A 14,375-nucleotide genomic window follows, 5' to 3' on the forward strand; every position below is an offset into this window, starting at 1 on the left:
ATATACATATAAAAATAGATGGAAGGCAATGAAATGTAAGGCAGTAACTTACTAAGGAGTTTGGATGACATCAGACAATGAAATCAAAGCCATGGACATCAGCTGAGTTCCATAATTAGATCACAGAGTTTAAATTACCATCCGCTATTTCGAATTAAAAATAGCGTATTTACTGGTGAATGGGCTCTTGTGGTACATTGTAGTGCCCCTACCTCTGGACCAGGAGACCCTGGATTCAAGTACTACCTACTCCAGGTCTTAACAGGTTGATGAGATAATACAGCTGGTGATTTTATTCAATTTATAATTCTAAACATTCTCAGATTTATCATACTTAACACTTTAATTCAAGATTTATTTTAGCCTCTGTGATAAGTGGTGAAGTTAAAATGTATTCAACTTCTAAAATCATTCCTTTTAGTTCTTTGAGAAAGAATTTAAGAATGACATATGTGCAGCACTATAGACCGCTGGTGAGTAAAGAGTTATACTGATGCCACAAAATATGAACATAGATCTTGAATAGATTATTGATGTCATTTGTGTTTTAAAGTGAAATAGCAGCTTTATTAATCACTTAGGAACATATAGAATCAGGATGAGTCTCTTCTGCCTTTGAGACTGTTTGTTTCAGCATTTAATTAAGGTATGGCTGATCAGCAGGGCAACTCTGATCTTTAGCACCTTTAGGTGATGAAAAAAGATCTCAGACTTAAAATTAATTAAGTCACCAGCATAATTTTTATTTGGAGGAAAATACTCCAAACATGTTTGAATTTACGATATACACTCACTTTATTTTTAAAGACATGTACACAAACAACAATGTATGATACAGTTTGTGTGGCTTTAAACACCCTTGATGTGTAAAAGTATATTTTATTTTCAGTTTTGGCACTAATTGTTTGACTATTCTGCCTTGACATATACTCTCCAATCAGCAAAATGATTTTTCCTTATCTGTTCTGTCGGTTCCCCTTCAGAATTTCAAAATGTAGAACAAACCATCCTTTGACCTTTTTGGTTCCAAGGGATGTTGTTATGTTGTAATTTACTGCTTGGAGCCCAGGTATCATTTTGGTCAATTTCCTTCCAATTCACTATATACTTTTTAAGATGTAATACCCAGAACAGTTCTTTTCCTCAAGATGTGGTCTAATCACGGCTTTGTAAAGCTGAAACATGACTTCTGCCCTGTTTTATCATTTAGATACAAAGATCAATATTCATTAGCCTTTTTGTTTATAGTCTGGCACCTGTCAAGGTATTTTAATGATCTATTTACCCTAGACACCCAAGTTTCTATGAACATCCATTATTTTTAATTTCTCACCATTTAGAAAGGAAGATGTTGTACAACTCTTACATTCAAATCCATTTAAATCCATTTGCCACAGTTTCTCTCATTCACTTAACTCTCAATACATTTTTATAGTGCCATCCATCCCTATGCCAACAGTAAATCTGGATATGTGACTTTCTGTTCCATCGCCTAAGTATTAACATGGGAGAATCATGGCATCATATAGTCCAGAAAAGGCCCTTTGGCCCATCAAATCTGTACTGCCAAAAACATACTACCAACTACACTAGTCTCACTTTCCTGTAATAGGCCCATAGCCTTGAATGTTATGGAAATCTTGAACATACAAAGCAGTTATCAGGTTAAGTTTAAGGGCAGTGATGAAATCACTGTAGAATATAAATGGAAAGTTTTTTAAGAACTGAATACTGTCAGGGATTGAGTTGTTGGGACCAGTTTTATTTCTTTTCTCAGCCCTTTGCCTTTACTCAGAGATAGTAAGAACTGCTGACGCTGGAGTCAGTGTGGATAACGCAGTGTGGAGCTGGATGGGCACAGCAGGCCAGGCAGCATCAGAGGAGCAGGAAAACTGACGTTTTGCTTCAGGACCCTCCTTTAGCAGGCCAGGCCGCATCAGAGGAGAGGAAAGCTGACGTTTCGGGTCGGGATCCTTTTTCAGAAAATGAGGGAGGGTCCTGACCCGAAACGTCAGTTTTCCTGTTCCTCTGATGCTGCCTGGCCTGCTGTGTTCCTCCACCTCCACACTGTGTTATCTTTGCCTTTACTGATGTTTTGAGGCTGATTTTGTGGAGATGACATTCCAGGCAGATGTGTGGTGGTGTTCATAACCTTGTCAGTAACAACATCAATGCAGGATTGTACATTTGTGAAAACATCCACTTGATAACCAAATGTATAGCTGTATAAAGGAATCGGTTTATGATGTACACTCACTTTATTTTTAAAGATGTGTATGACAACAACAATGTGTAATACATAAGACCATAAGACCATAAAACATAGGAGTGGAAGTAAGGCCATTCAGCCCATAGAATCCACCCCGCCATTTAATCATGGCTGATGGGCATTTCAACTCCACTTCCCTGCACTCTCCCCCCAGCCCTTAATTCCTTGTGAGATCAAGAATTTATCAGTCTCCGCCCTAAAGACATTTAACGTCCTGGCCTTCTTTGCGTTCCGTGGCAATGAATTCCACAAGCCCACCACTCTCTGGCTGAAGAAATGTCTCCCCATTTCCGATTTAAATCGACCCCCCCTAATTCTAAGGCTGTGCCCACGTGTCCTAGTCCCCCCTTAACGGAAACAACTTCCCAGCGTCCACCCTTTCTAAGCCATACAATATCTTGTAAGTTTCTATTAGATCTCCCCTCAACCTTCTAAACTCTAATGAATACAATCCCAGGATCCTTAGCTGTTCATCGTAACAGTTTGTGTTGCTTTAAACAGCAAAAAATATTTTGGACTGCCAACAGAAAATTCACAGTTACAGACACTGTGCTGCAAGGAAAATCCGATATTCTGAAGAAGGACACTAGACTGGAATCGTTAACTCTTTTCTACCCATGAATGCCGCCAGACCAGCTGAGTTTCTCCAGCAATTTCTGTTTTTGTTTCGGATTCCCAGCATCCTCAGTTCGTTCTTTTATTTTGTGCTGCAAAGTGTTGATTTGCTTTTGGAAAGTTGATGATCTAGATTGATAAAATGTTGCCAGTCCCCTTTTACCTTATAGCTGACATCAATACATATTTAGTGGAATATTGCTATTTTGGGACTGAGGCATTAAACACCAGTCACCCTCCAAACTTAAACCTGATACAAGCTTTGTGATTGACAGCCCTGGTAACCAAAGTCGACTGGAGTTGTGGAGTTCAGAGCTTAGAAATAGGTGTCTGGATCCAATGGCCAAGGAGAGGAGGCGGGACTTGATTAATCCTGAAATGAAGGGGCTGACTGCTGGTGGCAGGTTCTAGTCCAGGCGAGATCACAAGTAGCACAGCTCAGAAACAGACCACGGAGAAGGAAATAAAAAGGAAACGTATCGCGGCTTGCTTTTGAATAACAAAAATACTGTTTGAAAATGAATAAACCGTGCGCTCGCTGTGGTTTTGGCGTCTATCCTGCCGAGAAAATAGTCTGCATAGACCAGGTGAGTGATGCTGAAATTTCCTTGAATGTCAGATATGTGTTTAAAATTGAAAGTTTGGCCCGGTTAATAAAGTGTTTATTTTGTTACCTACAGACCTGGCATAAGTCCTGTTTCCACTGTGAGGTCTGCAAAATGATCTTAACGGTCAACAATTTTATCAGTCACCAGAAGAAACCATACTGTCAGGCGTGAGTCATTTTAAAAGTTAATGAAAACTTAGTTGGACCAATCGTACTAAAGGGCTTTTATGACTCAATATTAATTTACACTTAAATATATTCAAATGGAACAATGAAAAATGCAAGGTTATTGAATATTTCTTCTGTTTCTACAGTGAACACTGTAAGTGTCACTGGTCTGATTTTAGATGTAGAGATTTATACGACAACACTTGTAAAAATTATTCATAGTAGGAGCACTCTGTATGTTTGAAGATATCTGTCTGCAGCAACCTGAGTGAAATTAGTAGAAAATTCATTTGATTTTTTTTTGATTGTAAATTGGTGGCAATGTTTACTTTAATTCGCAGGCACAATCCTAAAGTCAACAAATTTACCAGCGTACTAGATACACCCCTGAACCTGAATGTGAAAAAACAAAGCGAGTCCAGTGAGGTGGGTAACTGGCACTAAAAATGGGAGCAGTACATATTATTCTCATAATACATCATCCAAGACCACCGGGCATAACTAAAAGACTGAATAGCCTGTCCCTAAGTACAACATGTTTTTCTTTCACTTCAATTCAGTTGATAAAGCAGTTGTTTAACCATAACTAATGATTAAATGACCTAGATCTCATATGGTTCACATGTTTTGCAGAGTGTTTGATATATTTTCTTTTAATCTTGGTGACAACTAGGCTTTGGAATGAAGCCTGTTACAGCAACATCTATTTCTGGACAGCAACTGTGACACCTCGCTGCTTGTGCTTCAACTTCATGTGGAGGTTAAAATTACAGTCCTCTAAATGCTGGCCGTCCATTTCCCCTGCACTGCACCATATTCTGTTGCTTTTAATCACGAGTGACAAATTGGTCCAAAGTTATTGAACACAACTTCCGCAACATTTTAGATTAAACTGACCCTTAATAAGCTAGTCTTGAAGATATACAAACTGACTTTTTAAGTCTTAACTTGTCATGTCAGGCACATGGATGGATGTTTGTACTGTTAATGTTATGTTTGCAAGACAGAGATAGTTACTCCCTTTACTTCGCCATCATCAAATTTATCAAGTTATTTTTCTTCTGAAATCCCAACATTTTATTTTGATTTTAGTCTTGCCTTGTTGAATTCAATATTTTGGTAGAATTTGTACTTCAGTAGCATGGAGAATTTGTGCTTTTAGTTTATATAAGGATTCCACAGGCATAAACCATTCTCCTATTGTGTTCCTAAATTTCCAGGTTTTATTCATGATAACTTTTAAAAACAAAAGAAAAATCAAACCTGTTATTCTATTCAACATACATTCTGATTGATACCAGTAACTGAACATGTTTTGCTTGTTAACTTGGTTGGCTGGATGGCCAGTGAATGGTATATAATGTAGGTTCAACTTCACTTGCAACTGAGATCATTCTTAGGGCTTGCCTTACCCATTGGCATCTAGCATGAACCACGATTTAGAAACCCTTGGACAATGAGGATACTGCATAGAAAGAGAAAGAAAAGTGTGCATATTATGATAGCTGCACATATTGTGCAATTACAAAGAAACTTAAACACTACAGTTTAAACTATGCGATAACACAGCGTGGAGCTGGAGGAACACAGCAGGTCAGGCAGTATCAGAGGAGCAGGAAAGTTGATGTTTTGGGTTGGAACCCTTTGTTGTTTTTTTTCTGAAGAGGGGAACCGACCCGAAACATTAACTTTCCTGTTGCTCTGATGCTGCCTGACCTGCTGTGTTCTTCCAACTTCACACTGTCATCTCTGACTCCGGCATCGGCAGTTCTTATTATCTCACACTTTAAACTGTTCTTTATTTAGCCAATCTGCAGCTTCTTGTTGCTTTCGTGAGTCTGGAGTGAACTTTCATACTTAATCTCTTGGGACACCATGATGTACTTATTGTGATGATAATAAGGACAAGATGAAGCTGTGTTGAATGCCTGTCACCCTGTAAAGCTGTAGGAGCGAATTACTGCAGATGCTGGAGTCAGTACTGCAAACAAAAGATGCTGGAGACCACACTGGGCCATGGAGAGAAAGCAAGCTAATGTTTCAAATCTAGATAACTCTTCATCTTCGGCTCCGATGAAGAGTCATCTAGACTCAAAATGTGAGTGTTCTTTCTCTCCATGGATGCTGCCTGACCTACTGTGATCTTCAGCACTTTTTGCTTTCAGCCCTGTAATGCTGGTTCACCTTAACGCATGCAACTTGATTCCTGTATTACTTGAGGAGGGGACCCAATCTATGAGAAGTTGACGAGAAGCTTTTGATTGTTGTTGATGTGAAAATATCGAACTTTGAAGAGGCTGACCAGGAAAAGAAAAACAATTAAGAAACATTCAGTAAAAAGGTGGGAAAGATAAAGGAAAAAAGTAACAAATTCACAAGCTGCATTACCCATGGCTTAAATCTTCCAAGTGCTGATACAGTCGGTTTTAAAATCCAGTATCATAAAATGTCCACTGAACTTTTGTACTTAGATTAAGTATCGCGAGGAAGCTGAAAAATTCAAATCAGTTTTTCATTGGGATATAAAGTCGAAGCAGCTGGAGCATGCCTGTAAGGCTGGGAGACTTGCAAGTAAGGTAAGCAGCCTGAAGGTATTGTAAAACTTAAGTGTCATATGCAACAAAATCAATATTTAATTATATTTTTCCCCAAGAATCTGTGACTATTCTGTTGGACTCCTGCCATAATGTTGATAGGAGTTCATGAGAATGGTCATTAGCTAATTTTCAGGATAGTCTTGCAGGGCTGAGTCTTGAAACATCCTTTTCAAGCCATCAGAATAAGAGGTTGTGTGAGTTAGGGACAAGGGCATCAAATTCCCACATTACAAGCCCTCTTTCATTGGCAATAATCCTATGCTTGGTGCATCTGTGCCTGATGAGGCCAGGAAGACTTGATGTGAGACCATTGTGTGGATGGGTGGGTTTGCTGAAGGCTTCCAAAATTGTTGGTCCACCACATTATTCAACAAACCTTGGCAAAGTCAGCTACAGAGATATGGGCAGCTACAGCCTAACATATTGTCAGATTATTCAAGTATTCAATATTGCAAGTAAAAATTATGAAGTATGTAAAGTGGGCTATTGACTTGTGATCTCCATAATTCTGCAATTAGTATTTTGATGTTTTACCAAAAATGGCAGTGGTTTAGTTGAGCTCTTCCTATCGCTGTAGTATTAAAAGCACTAAAAGACAAATATTGGCTGTGACCCTGCAGTTTCCTGATACTTGCTGCATCCAAGAAAGTTTCCCTCCTTATGCCACTAAGCTTTCTTTTCACATACAAACGCAAAGAAGCTCCATCATTGAACAAAAGTGCTTCCTTACAGGTGCAGTACACTAAGGCATGGGATGAAACAAAGGAATCATATCACTTACCACCTGATATGCCCTCTATTCTTCAAGCACAGAAAAATACAGAACTTGTCAGCAAGGTAGCACACGACCAATTTCTCTTGTTTATTTTAACAGTTGTATTTTTTGTTTAATTGGTTTCCCTATTTTTAATTTGTCAGCATGCTTACCAGGCTTCCTATGAAGAAGACAAAAGTTGGTACTCTGCTTGTGTTACGAGTCCAGAGCTTGTACATGTTGCCCAGGCTCAAAAAGCTATCAGTGATGTAAGTGATTGATTTGTCTTAACTAAGAGGCTAGTGTCTGTTAGAACTTCATTGGTGAATGATTGATTTTTTTAGCACTTGACGATAATTCTTTGTTGCTTCTGTAATGCATGCTGTGCACTTAGTGATAGATCACTTGAGCGGGTGATCCAAATTAACTTACTGATCTAACCAGTTTCATTGTGGGATTCATTCAGTCATTTCCAGGTACTTGTACACTGAGGGAGGGAGAATTGGGAGCTGTTAACTGCAGCTTGATCTCAAACATCTCTGAGAAATGACTTTAAGAGAGGCAAGGAGCTATGGAACTTGCCATTGCAACCAGAATGGTACATCACATTGACAAACCCAAGGAAGAAATGAAAGGGCTAAACAATCTTTAAAAGTAACCGCCCCTCAGGAAAAAATATAGAAAATTTATTCTTAACTTTTGTGTTAAAGTCTGTAAATCTGTATGTATTTATTTTAGTTGGATTAATTACATAATATTTTAAGGGCAGTTATGGAATTCTAGTCAAAACACAGATTTATGCATGATAGTAGGAACTGCCAATGCTGGATAATCTGAGATAACGCGGTGTGAAGCTGGATGAACACAGCAGGCCAAGCAGCATCAGAGGAGCAGGAAAGCTTGACGTTTCCTGCTCCTCTGATGCTGCTTAGCCTGCTGTGTTCATTCAGCTTCACACTGTGTTATCATAGATTTATGCATGTTTATCATGATGTAATCTGCAGCTTTTAATTGCCTTAATTCTGAAGCAAAACCTTGGCTGCATTGATAGCATGTTGCATTTCAGAAGCTGTTTTGAGACTTCTCTGCGTTCCCAATTTTGTAAGTAGATAAAAGCTGATGAGATTTATAGAAAATTAGCTAGCCTAAAGTGGGGGCAACCTGAGGCACACTGTAATTGGCCATTCATGTTGGCAGCAGCTAACACAATAATAACTGCATGACCTTAGCCGTGATGCTTTCTGCGAGCACAAAAATAAGATGTACTGGCGCGGAAATTGCAAAGTCAGATATTCTAGTGTGACATACACTTCAGGAACTGATGTGCTTTCAGATGTTTTCATTGCCTAAAGATTTATGCTTTCTCTCTACAAATAGCAAGAGCCTAGTGAACAACTATTTATGGTGATAATGGGAACTGCAGATGCTGGAGAATCCAAGATAATAAAGTGTGAAGCTGGATGAACCCAGCAGGCCAAGCAGCATCTCAGGAGCACAAAAGCTGACGTTTCGGGCCTAGACCCTTCATCAGAGATCTGATGAAGGGTCCAGGCCCAAAACTTCAGCTTTTGTGCTCCTGAGATGCTGCTTGGCCTGCAGGGTTCATCCAGCTTCACACTTTATTAACTATTTATGGAGTTCTCCCTGTAGAAATACTAAAACTTTCCAATGGGCATTTTGTGCAGATGTTTCAAATCAGCAGAGAATGTTGAAGCACAGCTCCAGCTGCTGTAATGATCCTGGACATATGGCTTACATGTTAGCAGATATTTTGGTGCTACTTCAGTTCTGATCCTGTGCAGGACTGGCAATCTTAATACGTGTGTCATTGTGTATTCATCTTCACTGACCTTCAACTGAGAAATCTAAGCTGAGTTCATGTCAAACAGACTTCCTTGAAGAGGAGCCAATTTTGTCAAAGTGTTGAGGAACAAAAACAAAGTCGCTGGAAAAGCGCAGCTGGTCTGTGGAGGAGAAAAGAGTTAACGTTTCGGCTACGGCGGAGCTGAAATGTTAACTCTGTTTTCTCCTCCACAGATGCTGCCAGACCAGCTCCGCTTTTCCAGCGACTTTGTTTTTGTTGCTGATTTACAGCATCCACAGTTCTTTTGGTTTTTATTTTGCCAAAGAGTTAGTTGTTAGGAAGCCGAGTTTATCTGAGATAAATATGAATAAACTATTAAATGCTTAGGATTTCAGACTTGATGAATAAATATTTTTAATTGTTAAAGCTTGACAGTAATGAAACTTGTTTATTTCTAAATTACTGAAGGTGGAGTATAAATGTGGACATGGAGAGTACATTTCCCAGTATGGTTCAGTGGTGGACACGCCACAGTTACTGCATGACAAAGCAGGAGGCATATTGGCCAGAGATGTAAGTATTATTTCTAATGTTGTAGCTTGCAAGATAATTTTGAGAGAATGCAATTAGATTAAATAGAACGGATACTGCAGGGAAGCCTTAAACTGTCTATTTTCCATTTTCTCTTTTCCTCCTTGAGAACTGCATCAGATTCCTTTCTTTCTCCTCCTTCCACCCTGACAGTGCTGCAAATGCTGCAGCTGGTAATCCTTCACCCTTGTAGGAAGCCAAAATCTTGCTACTACTGACAATGTTTTAGAAAATATTAATTCCTGTATGGATTGATGGAATGTTTAAAGTATGTGTGGATTAATGGTGTTGCATGTGGTCATTGAATGCATTTTGTTTCTATTTCATTAATATTGACACTATTATTTCTGATGAAGCTCTTGGGTCTTGCCATCTCATGGTCTTTGACCTAATAAGGTTGTTTCAATTTGAAATAATACGCTACTTGAAAGCTTAGATATAAAGATTTTTCCAGAGAAGTCTCTTGATTTGCTTCTTGTAATATAAAGGGCAGGAGTGATCACATGTTTACAACTAGGCTAATGACCTACAAGGCTTGCTCAAAACTCTGGTTGCTGGATGATTGCATTCCTTTCCTATGTAGCACATTTAGTTTTTGTACCTCTGTGTGGTCTATTATGAGCTGTGGGTAAACATTGCTGAATTTATCTTTTTGGAAATGCTGTTCTTCCATTTCACAACTGGAATCTCTGACCGTGTTTTAAATCACTGAATTTGGCTTGTCCTGTCTGCACTGGCTCTCTGAATGAACAATTCACCAAATACCAGTCCCAAGTCTTCACCCTTTAGCCTGCACACTTCTCCTTTTTCGATAATAATCTCAGTCCGTCTTGAATGTCTCAAATAAACTTGCTTTTGCCCAATCTCGGGCAGCACATTTGTTGCATGAAAATGTTTCTTATGTTGCTTTGTCTTCTTCTGCCAATTAACGTAAATCTGTACCCTCGTGTTCACAATCTTTCTATCTGTGCAAGCAGTTTTCATGCTTGTACTCCGAACAGACCCCAATGATTTGAACACTTCTATTAAAAGTTTTTTCAAACTTCTCTTCTCCAAGAAAAATAGTCCCTAGCCCAGCGGACCTTTAGAACTGAAAATCCTCACCCCTCGAACCAATCTCAGCAATCTTTTACACACTCTCACCAATGCCTTCACTTCAAAAGAGTGGCATCCAGACAAAATCCAGTGCTGCAGTTGAGTTGAACCGATGTTTTATACATGATTAGCTTAATTTTCTTGTTCTTCTACCCTATGCCTTTATTGATAAGCTCAAGATACTGTTTGCTTTGTTAACTGCTCTCTAAGCCTGTCCTATCACCTTCAATAATGTTTGTTCACATGCATCCAGGTTCCTTGGCATCCCTTTTAAAATTGTGTCCTTCATTTTACGTTATCCCCCTGCCTTCCTCCCACCTCAATAAACAGCATGCACATGTCTCCAAGCTTGGGTGACAGTTGTTATTGCCTGCTGCATTTTACATCAGTCCAACACATATTGATGAATACCAGTTTCCAGGAAGTAAACTGAGTACACCTGGCATCATTTTACTCAGAATATCTAGCCAAACAATAATGTTTAACACAATAACTATGCCTTTCAGAAACTTTACCTTAATTTAGCCCCTTCCCAATCGTGTGAAATACCTTATTAAGCTATCATCCCAGATTTTAGTAATCTACGTTGACTCCTTGCTCCCTCACACTTCCTATTTAAAATTCTCATTCTCATGTTCAGATTTTTCATGGCCTAGACCTTCATTTTTATTATGACCTCATCAAGCCCTACCACCCCATCTTGAACTCTAAGTTTTGCCCCCTATGGCGTGCCCATCACATTGCTAATAGTGGTTGTGCCTTCAATCAGCTAGGCCCAAGGTTTTGGAATTCTTGGCTTGCATCACTCTTCTCCATCACCTTTCTTTCCTCCTTTTAAAAACTTCCTTAAGGCCCACCTCTTTGATCAAGCCTTCAACAATACTTTTTATTATGACCTCCTTTGATTCAGTTTCCATTTCATTCATGCTGGGGATGGAATTTGTAGGCTGGAATTTGTAGGCCCCAATGAGGGTGGGTACGGAGTTAGGCAGGTGTGAAATTTCACTGCTGATTTACCAGCAACACACTGTCCTGGACTATTTCCATGACTGTCAGATGAGGCGGGGTGCTGTGGCAGGACTATTCACCTACAAAAGGTACAGAGCTACATAAGACTGATGAAAGGCCTCCTAAGGTCAAAAGCTGACTCGAATTTTCCAGCTAATAAAGTGTGAAGCTAGATGAACACAGCAGGCCAAGCAGCATCTCAGGAGCACAAAAGCTGACGTTTCGGGCCTAGACCCTTCATCAGAGAGGCCCGAAACGTCAGCTTTTGTGCTCCTGAGATGCTGCTTGGCCTGCTGTGTTCATCCAGCTTCACACTTTATTATCTTGGATTCTCCAGCATCTGCAGTTCCCATTATCATCAAATTTTCCAGCTGACTTCCAGGCACCCTAAATCTTCAGGAATCCACCTGACTGTCCGTCTGACGGCGACTTCCCAGTGGTTGACCAAGGAACGTGTGCTGCAGGCAGGGTTTGAGGTCTAGGAGGGGCTGTGTGCATGATAGCAATGTCACTAGACTAGACCAATAATCCAGAAATTTATGTTAACGTTCTGGGAATGCACAATTCCCAGAATCCTCGGAATTTTTAGTCAATGTTTCTTAATATTGATTTCTGCCTTTGGCAACTGATGATAATAATACAATCTTCTATGGTTAATGTCAATTTGATGTTGTCCAGACTGAGACTGTTATTTTGCTAGAATAATTGATATCTTATATAAGTAGTATCATTTTTGATTACTAAATTATGTACATTTAAAATCAGGACAACACTAGAGTCATCATTTGTGACTGCAGAACTCCTGTCTTCCTGCTGTCAGATTAACCTAACAGGCAATTATTATCAATCCCCTCCATTGAAAAACAACTTAATGAAAATAAACAGCTCAGACAACATGCTGAGACACAATAATATTTCAAAGTTACCTTTTTAAGATTATGAACATTGTGACACGGTGGCAATATGACATATATACAATGAAGACAAGGTATCACAGTGGTGAAATGTTTTAATGTATGTTGAGAATCCTAATTCACAAGAACTGAAGGCATACGCAAGTTACAAATTTCCTGAGCTGGGAGTAATCAGAGGCGTAGATGCAGACAAGGTCTGACGTCTGAACGTCACTACCCACCCACCAAAACCTGCTTCTTTCCTTGAATGCCTGCATCCACAAAGAAGAAACAAAACTTGGATAACCCAAGGGGCATGCATTGAGTGGTGAACATTAGGACCAGGAGGCTGCTGCTGTCTGGTTAACCTTGATTGCCGCTGTTGCAGCTAATGATTGCCTGCCAATTGGTTCTATGCAGTGAGTCATCTTCTTGGTTAGGGAGATCTGTTCGTTGCCACCAAACAGGTCCACCCCCATATTTAGGTAAACAAAGGGAAAATTGCTCCCCCATGAAGATACTCGAATGCAGAGTCAACTTTCTTTTGAGATTGAAAGCTGTTCTCCCCACTCGAGCCCTTGTGCGATCATATTGGGTGGAGCTTAATGCACTGTTCAGCATTAACCCGTTCAAAACCAAAGATCCCGTACAACAGTTTGCTCAACAATGTTATTAAAATTAGAACTGTCAAAGTACCTTTACCTATTCTTTTGTGGCAAGTACTGCCACTGAGTCTGCAAAGTCCCGGGGATTCTGTGAAAATGAATGGCTTTTGTGAGGTTTTACACTTATTTTCAGAAGGTGGCGCAGACATTTAATGGTGAGGCATGTTTATTTCATACAGGAATTGGTACTGAAGGGCTCATATGGCATGGAGCATTAGTCTGTTTACTCCATGCTGGAAATATGCCTTGTGGGAGTGCAATGTCATCATCCACTGTATATATCGAAAAGAAAAACAGACATTGTGCAAATTTCTGCTCCCAGTGCAGACTGTTTCAGACTGTATCAGTGATAATGGGAACTGCAGATGCTGGAGAATCCAAGATAATAAAATGCGAGGCTGGATGAACACAGCAGGCCCAGCAGCATCCCAGGAGCACAAAAGCTGACGTTTCGGGCCTAGACCCTTCATCAGAGAGGGGGATGGGGTGAGGGTTCTGGAATAAATAGGGAGAGAGGGGGAGGCGGACCGAAGATGGAGAGAAGAGAAAATAGGTGGAGAGGAGCGTATAGGTGGGGAGGTAGGGAGGGGATAGGTCAGTCCAGGGAAGATGGACAGTTCAAGGAGGTGGGATGAGGTTAGTAGGTAGGAGATGGAGGTGCAGCTTGGGGTGGGAGGAAGGGATGGGTGAGAGGAAGAACAGGTTAGGGAGGCAGAGACAGGTTGGACTGGTTTTGGGATGTAGTGGGTGGAGGGGAAGAGCTGGGCTGGTTGTGCGGTGAGGTGGGGGGAGGGGACGAACTGGGCTGGTTTTGGGATGTGGTGGGGGAAGGGGAGATTTTGAAGCTGGTGAAGTCCACATTGATACCATTGGGCTGCAGGCTTCCCAAGTGGAATATGAGTTGCTGTTCCTGCCACCTTCGGGTGGCATCATTATGGCACTGCAGGAGGCCCATGATGGACATGTCATCTGAAGAATGGGAGGGGGAGTGGAAATGGTTTGCGACTGGGAGGTGCATTGTTTCAGACTGTATGTTCGCTTGGGTTGTATGTGAAAGCACTGAATCCCATATAGTAGCCCTTAAAGGGGCCCGCCATCAAAAAAGTAATTTTAAAACATATTAACAGGTTTAACATTGCAATTTTTTTTGTTCTTTCTCTTTTTACATTTTCATGCCAGGTTAAATACCATGAAGACTATGAGAGGAATATTAAAGGAAATTGGAGCCAAGCAGCAGGTGCTCAAGTTGCTATGATAAGAGAAAATTCAGTGAAGTACAGTCAGGTTGGTCACCTAGCAGAAAGCAGTC

At 40.2% G+C, this 14,375-nt stretch overlaps 1 protein-coding gene across 1 annotated transcript in view; it reads left to right on the forward strand.

Moving 5' to 3' along the window:
* Window positions 1-3,279: 3,279 nt before the first annotated feature.
* The window catches only part of nrap (nebulin-related anchoring protein), an 87,551-nt gene continuing 76,455 nt past the window's right edge, over window positions 3,280-14,375 (forward strand). Inside the window, exons 1-8 of the mRNA XM_048551383.2 lie at window positions 3,280-3,471; window positions 3,565-3,659; window positions 4,001-4,085; window positions 6,131-6,235; window positions 6,989-7,093; window positions 7,175-7,279; window positions 9,283-9,387; window positions 14,246-14,350. Of these exons, the coding sequence (XP_048407340.1) occupies window positions 3,403-3,471; window positions 3,565-3,659; window positions 4,001-4,085; window positions 6,131-6,235; window positions 6,989-7,093; window positions 7,175-7,279; window positions 9,283-9,387; window positions 14,246-14,350 (774 nt within the window). The 5' untranslated portion in view covers window positions 3,280-3,402. The remainder of the gene's footprint in view (window positions 3,472-3,564; window positions 3,660-4,000; window positions 4,086-6,130; window positions 6,236-6,988; window positions 7,094-7,174; window positions 7,280-9,282; window positions 9,388-14,245; window positions 14,351-14,375) is intronic.

The sequence above is a fragment of the Stegostoma tigrinum genome, chromosome 20, assembly GCF_030684315.1.
Source record: "Stegostoma tigrinum isolate sSteTig4 chromosome 20, sSteTig4.hap1, whole genome shotgun sequence".
Lineage (NCBI taxonomy): Eukaryota > Metazoa > Chordata > Chondrichthyes > Orectolobiformes > Stegostomatidae > Stegostoma > Stegostoma tigrinum.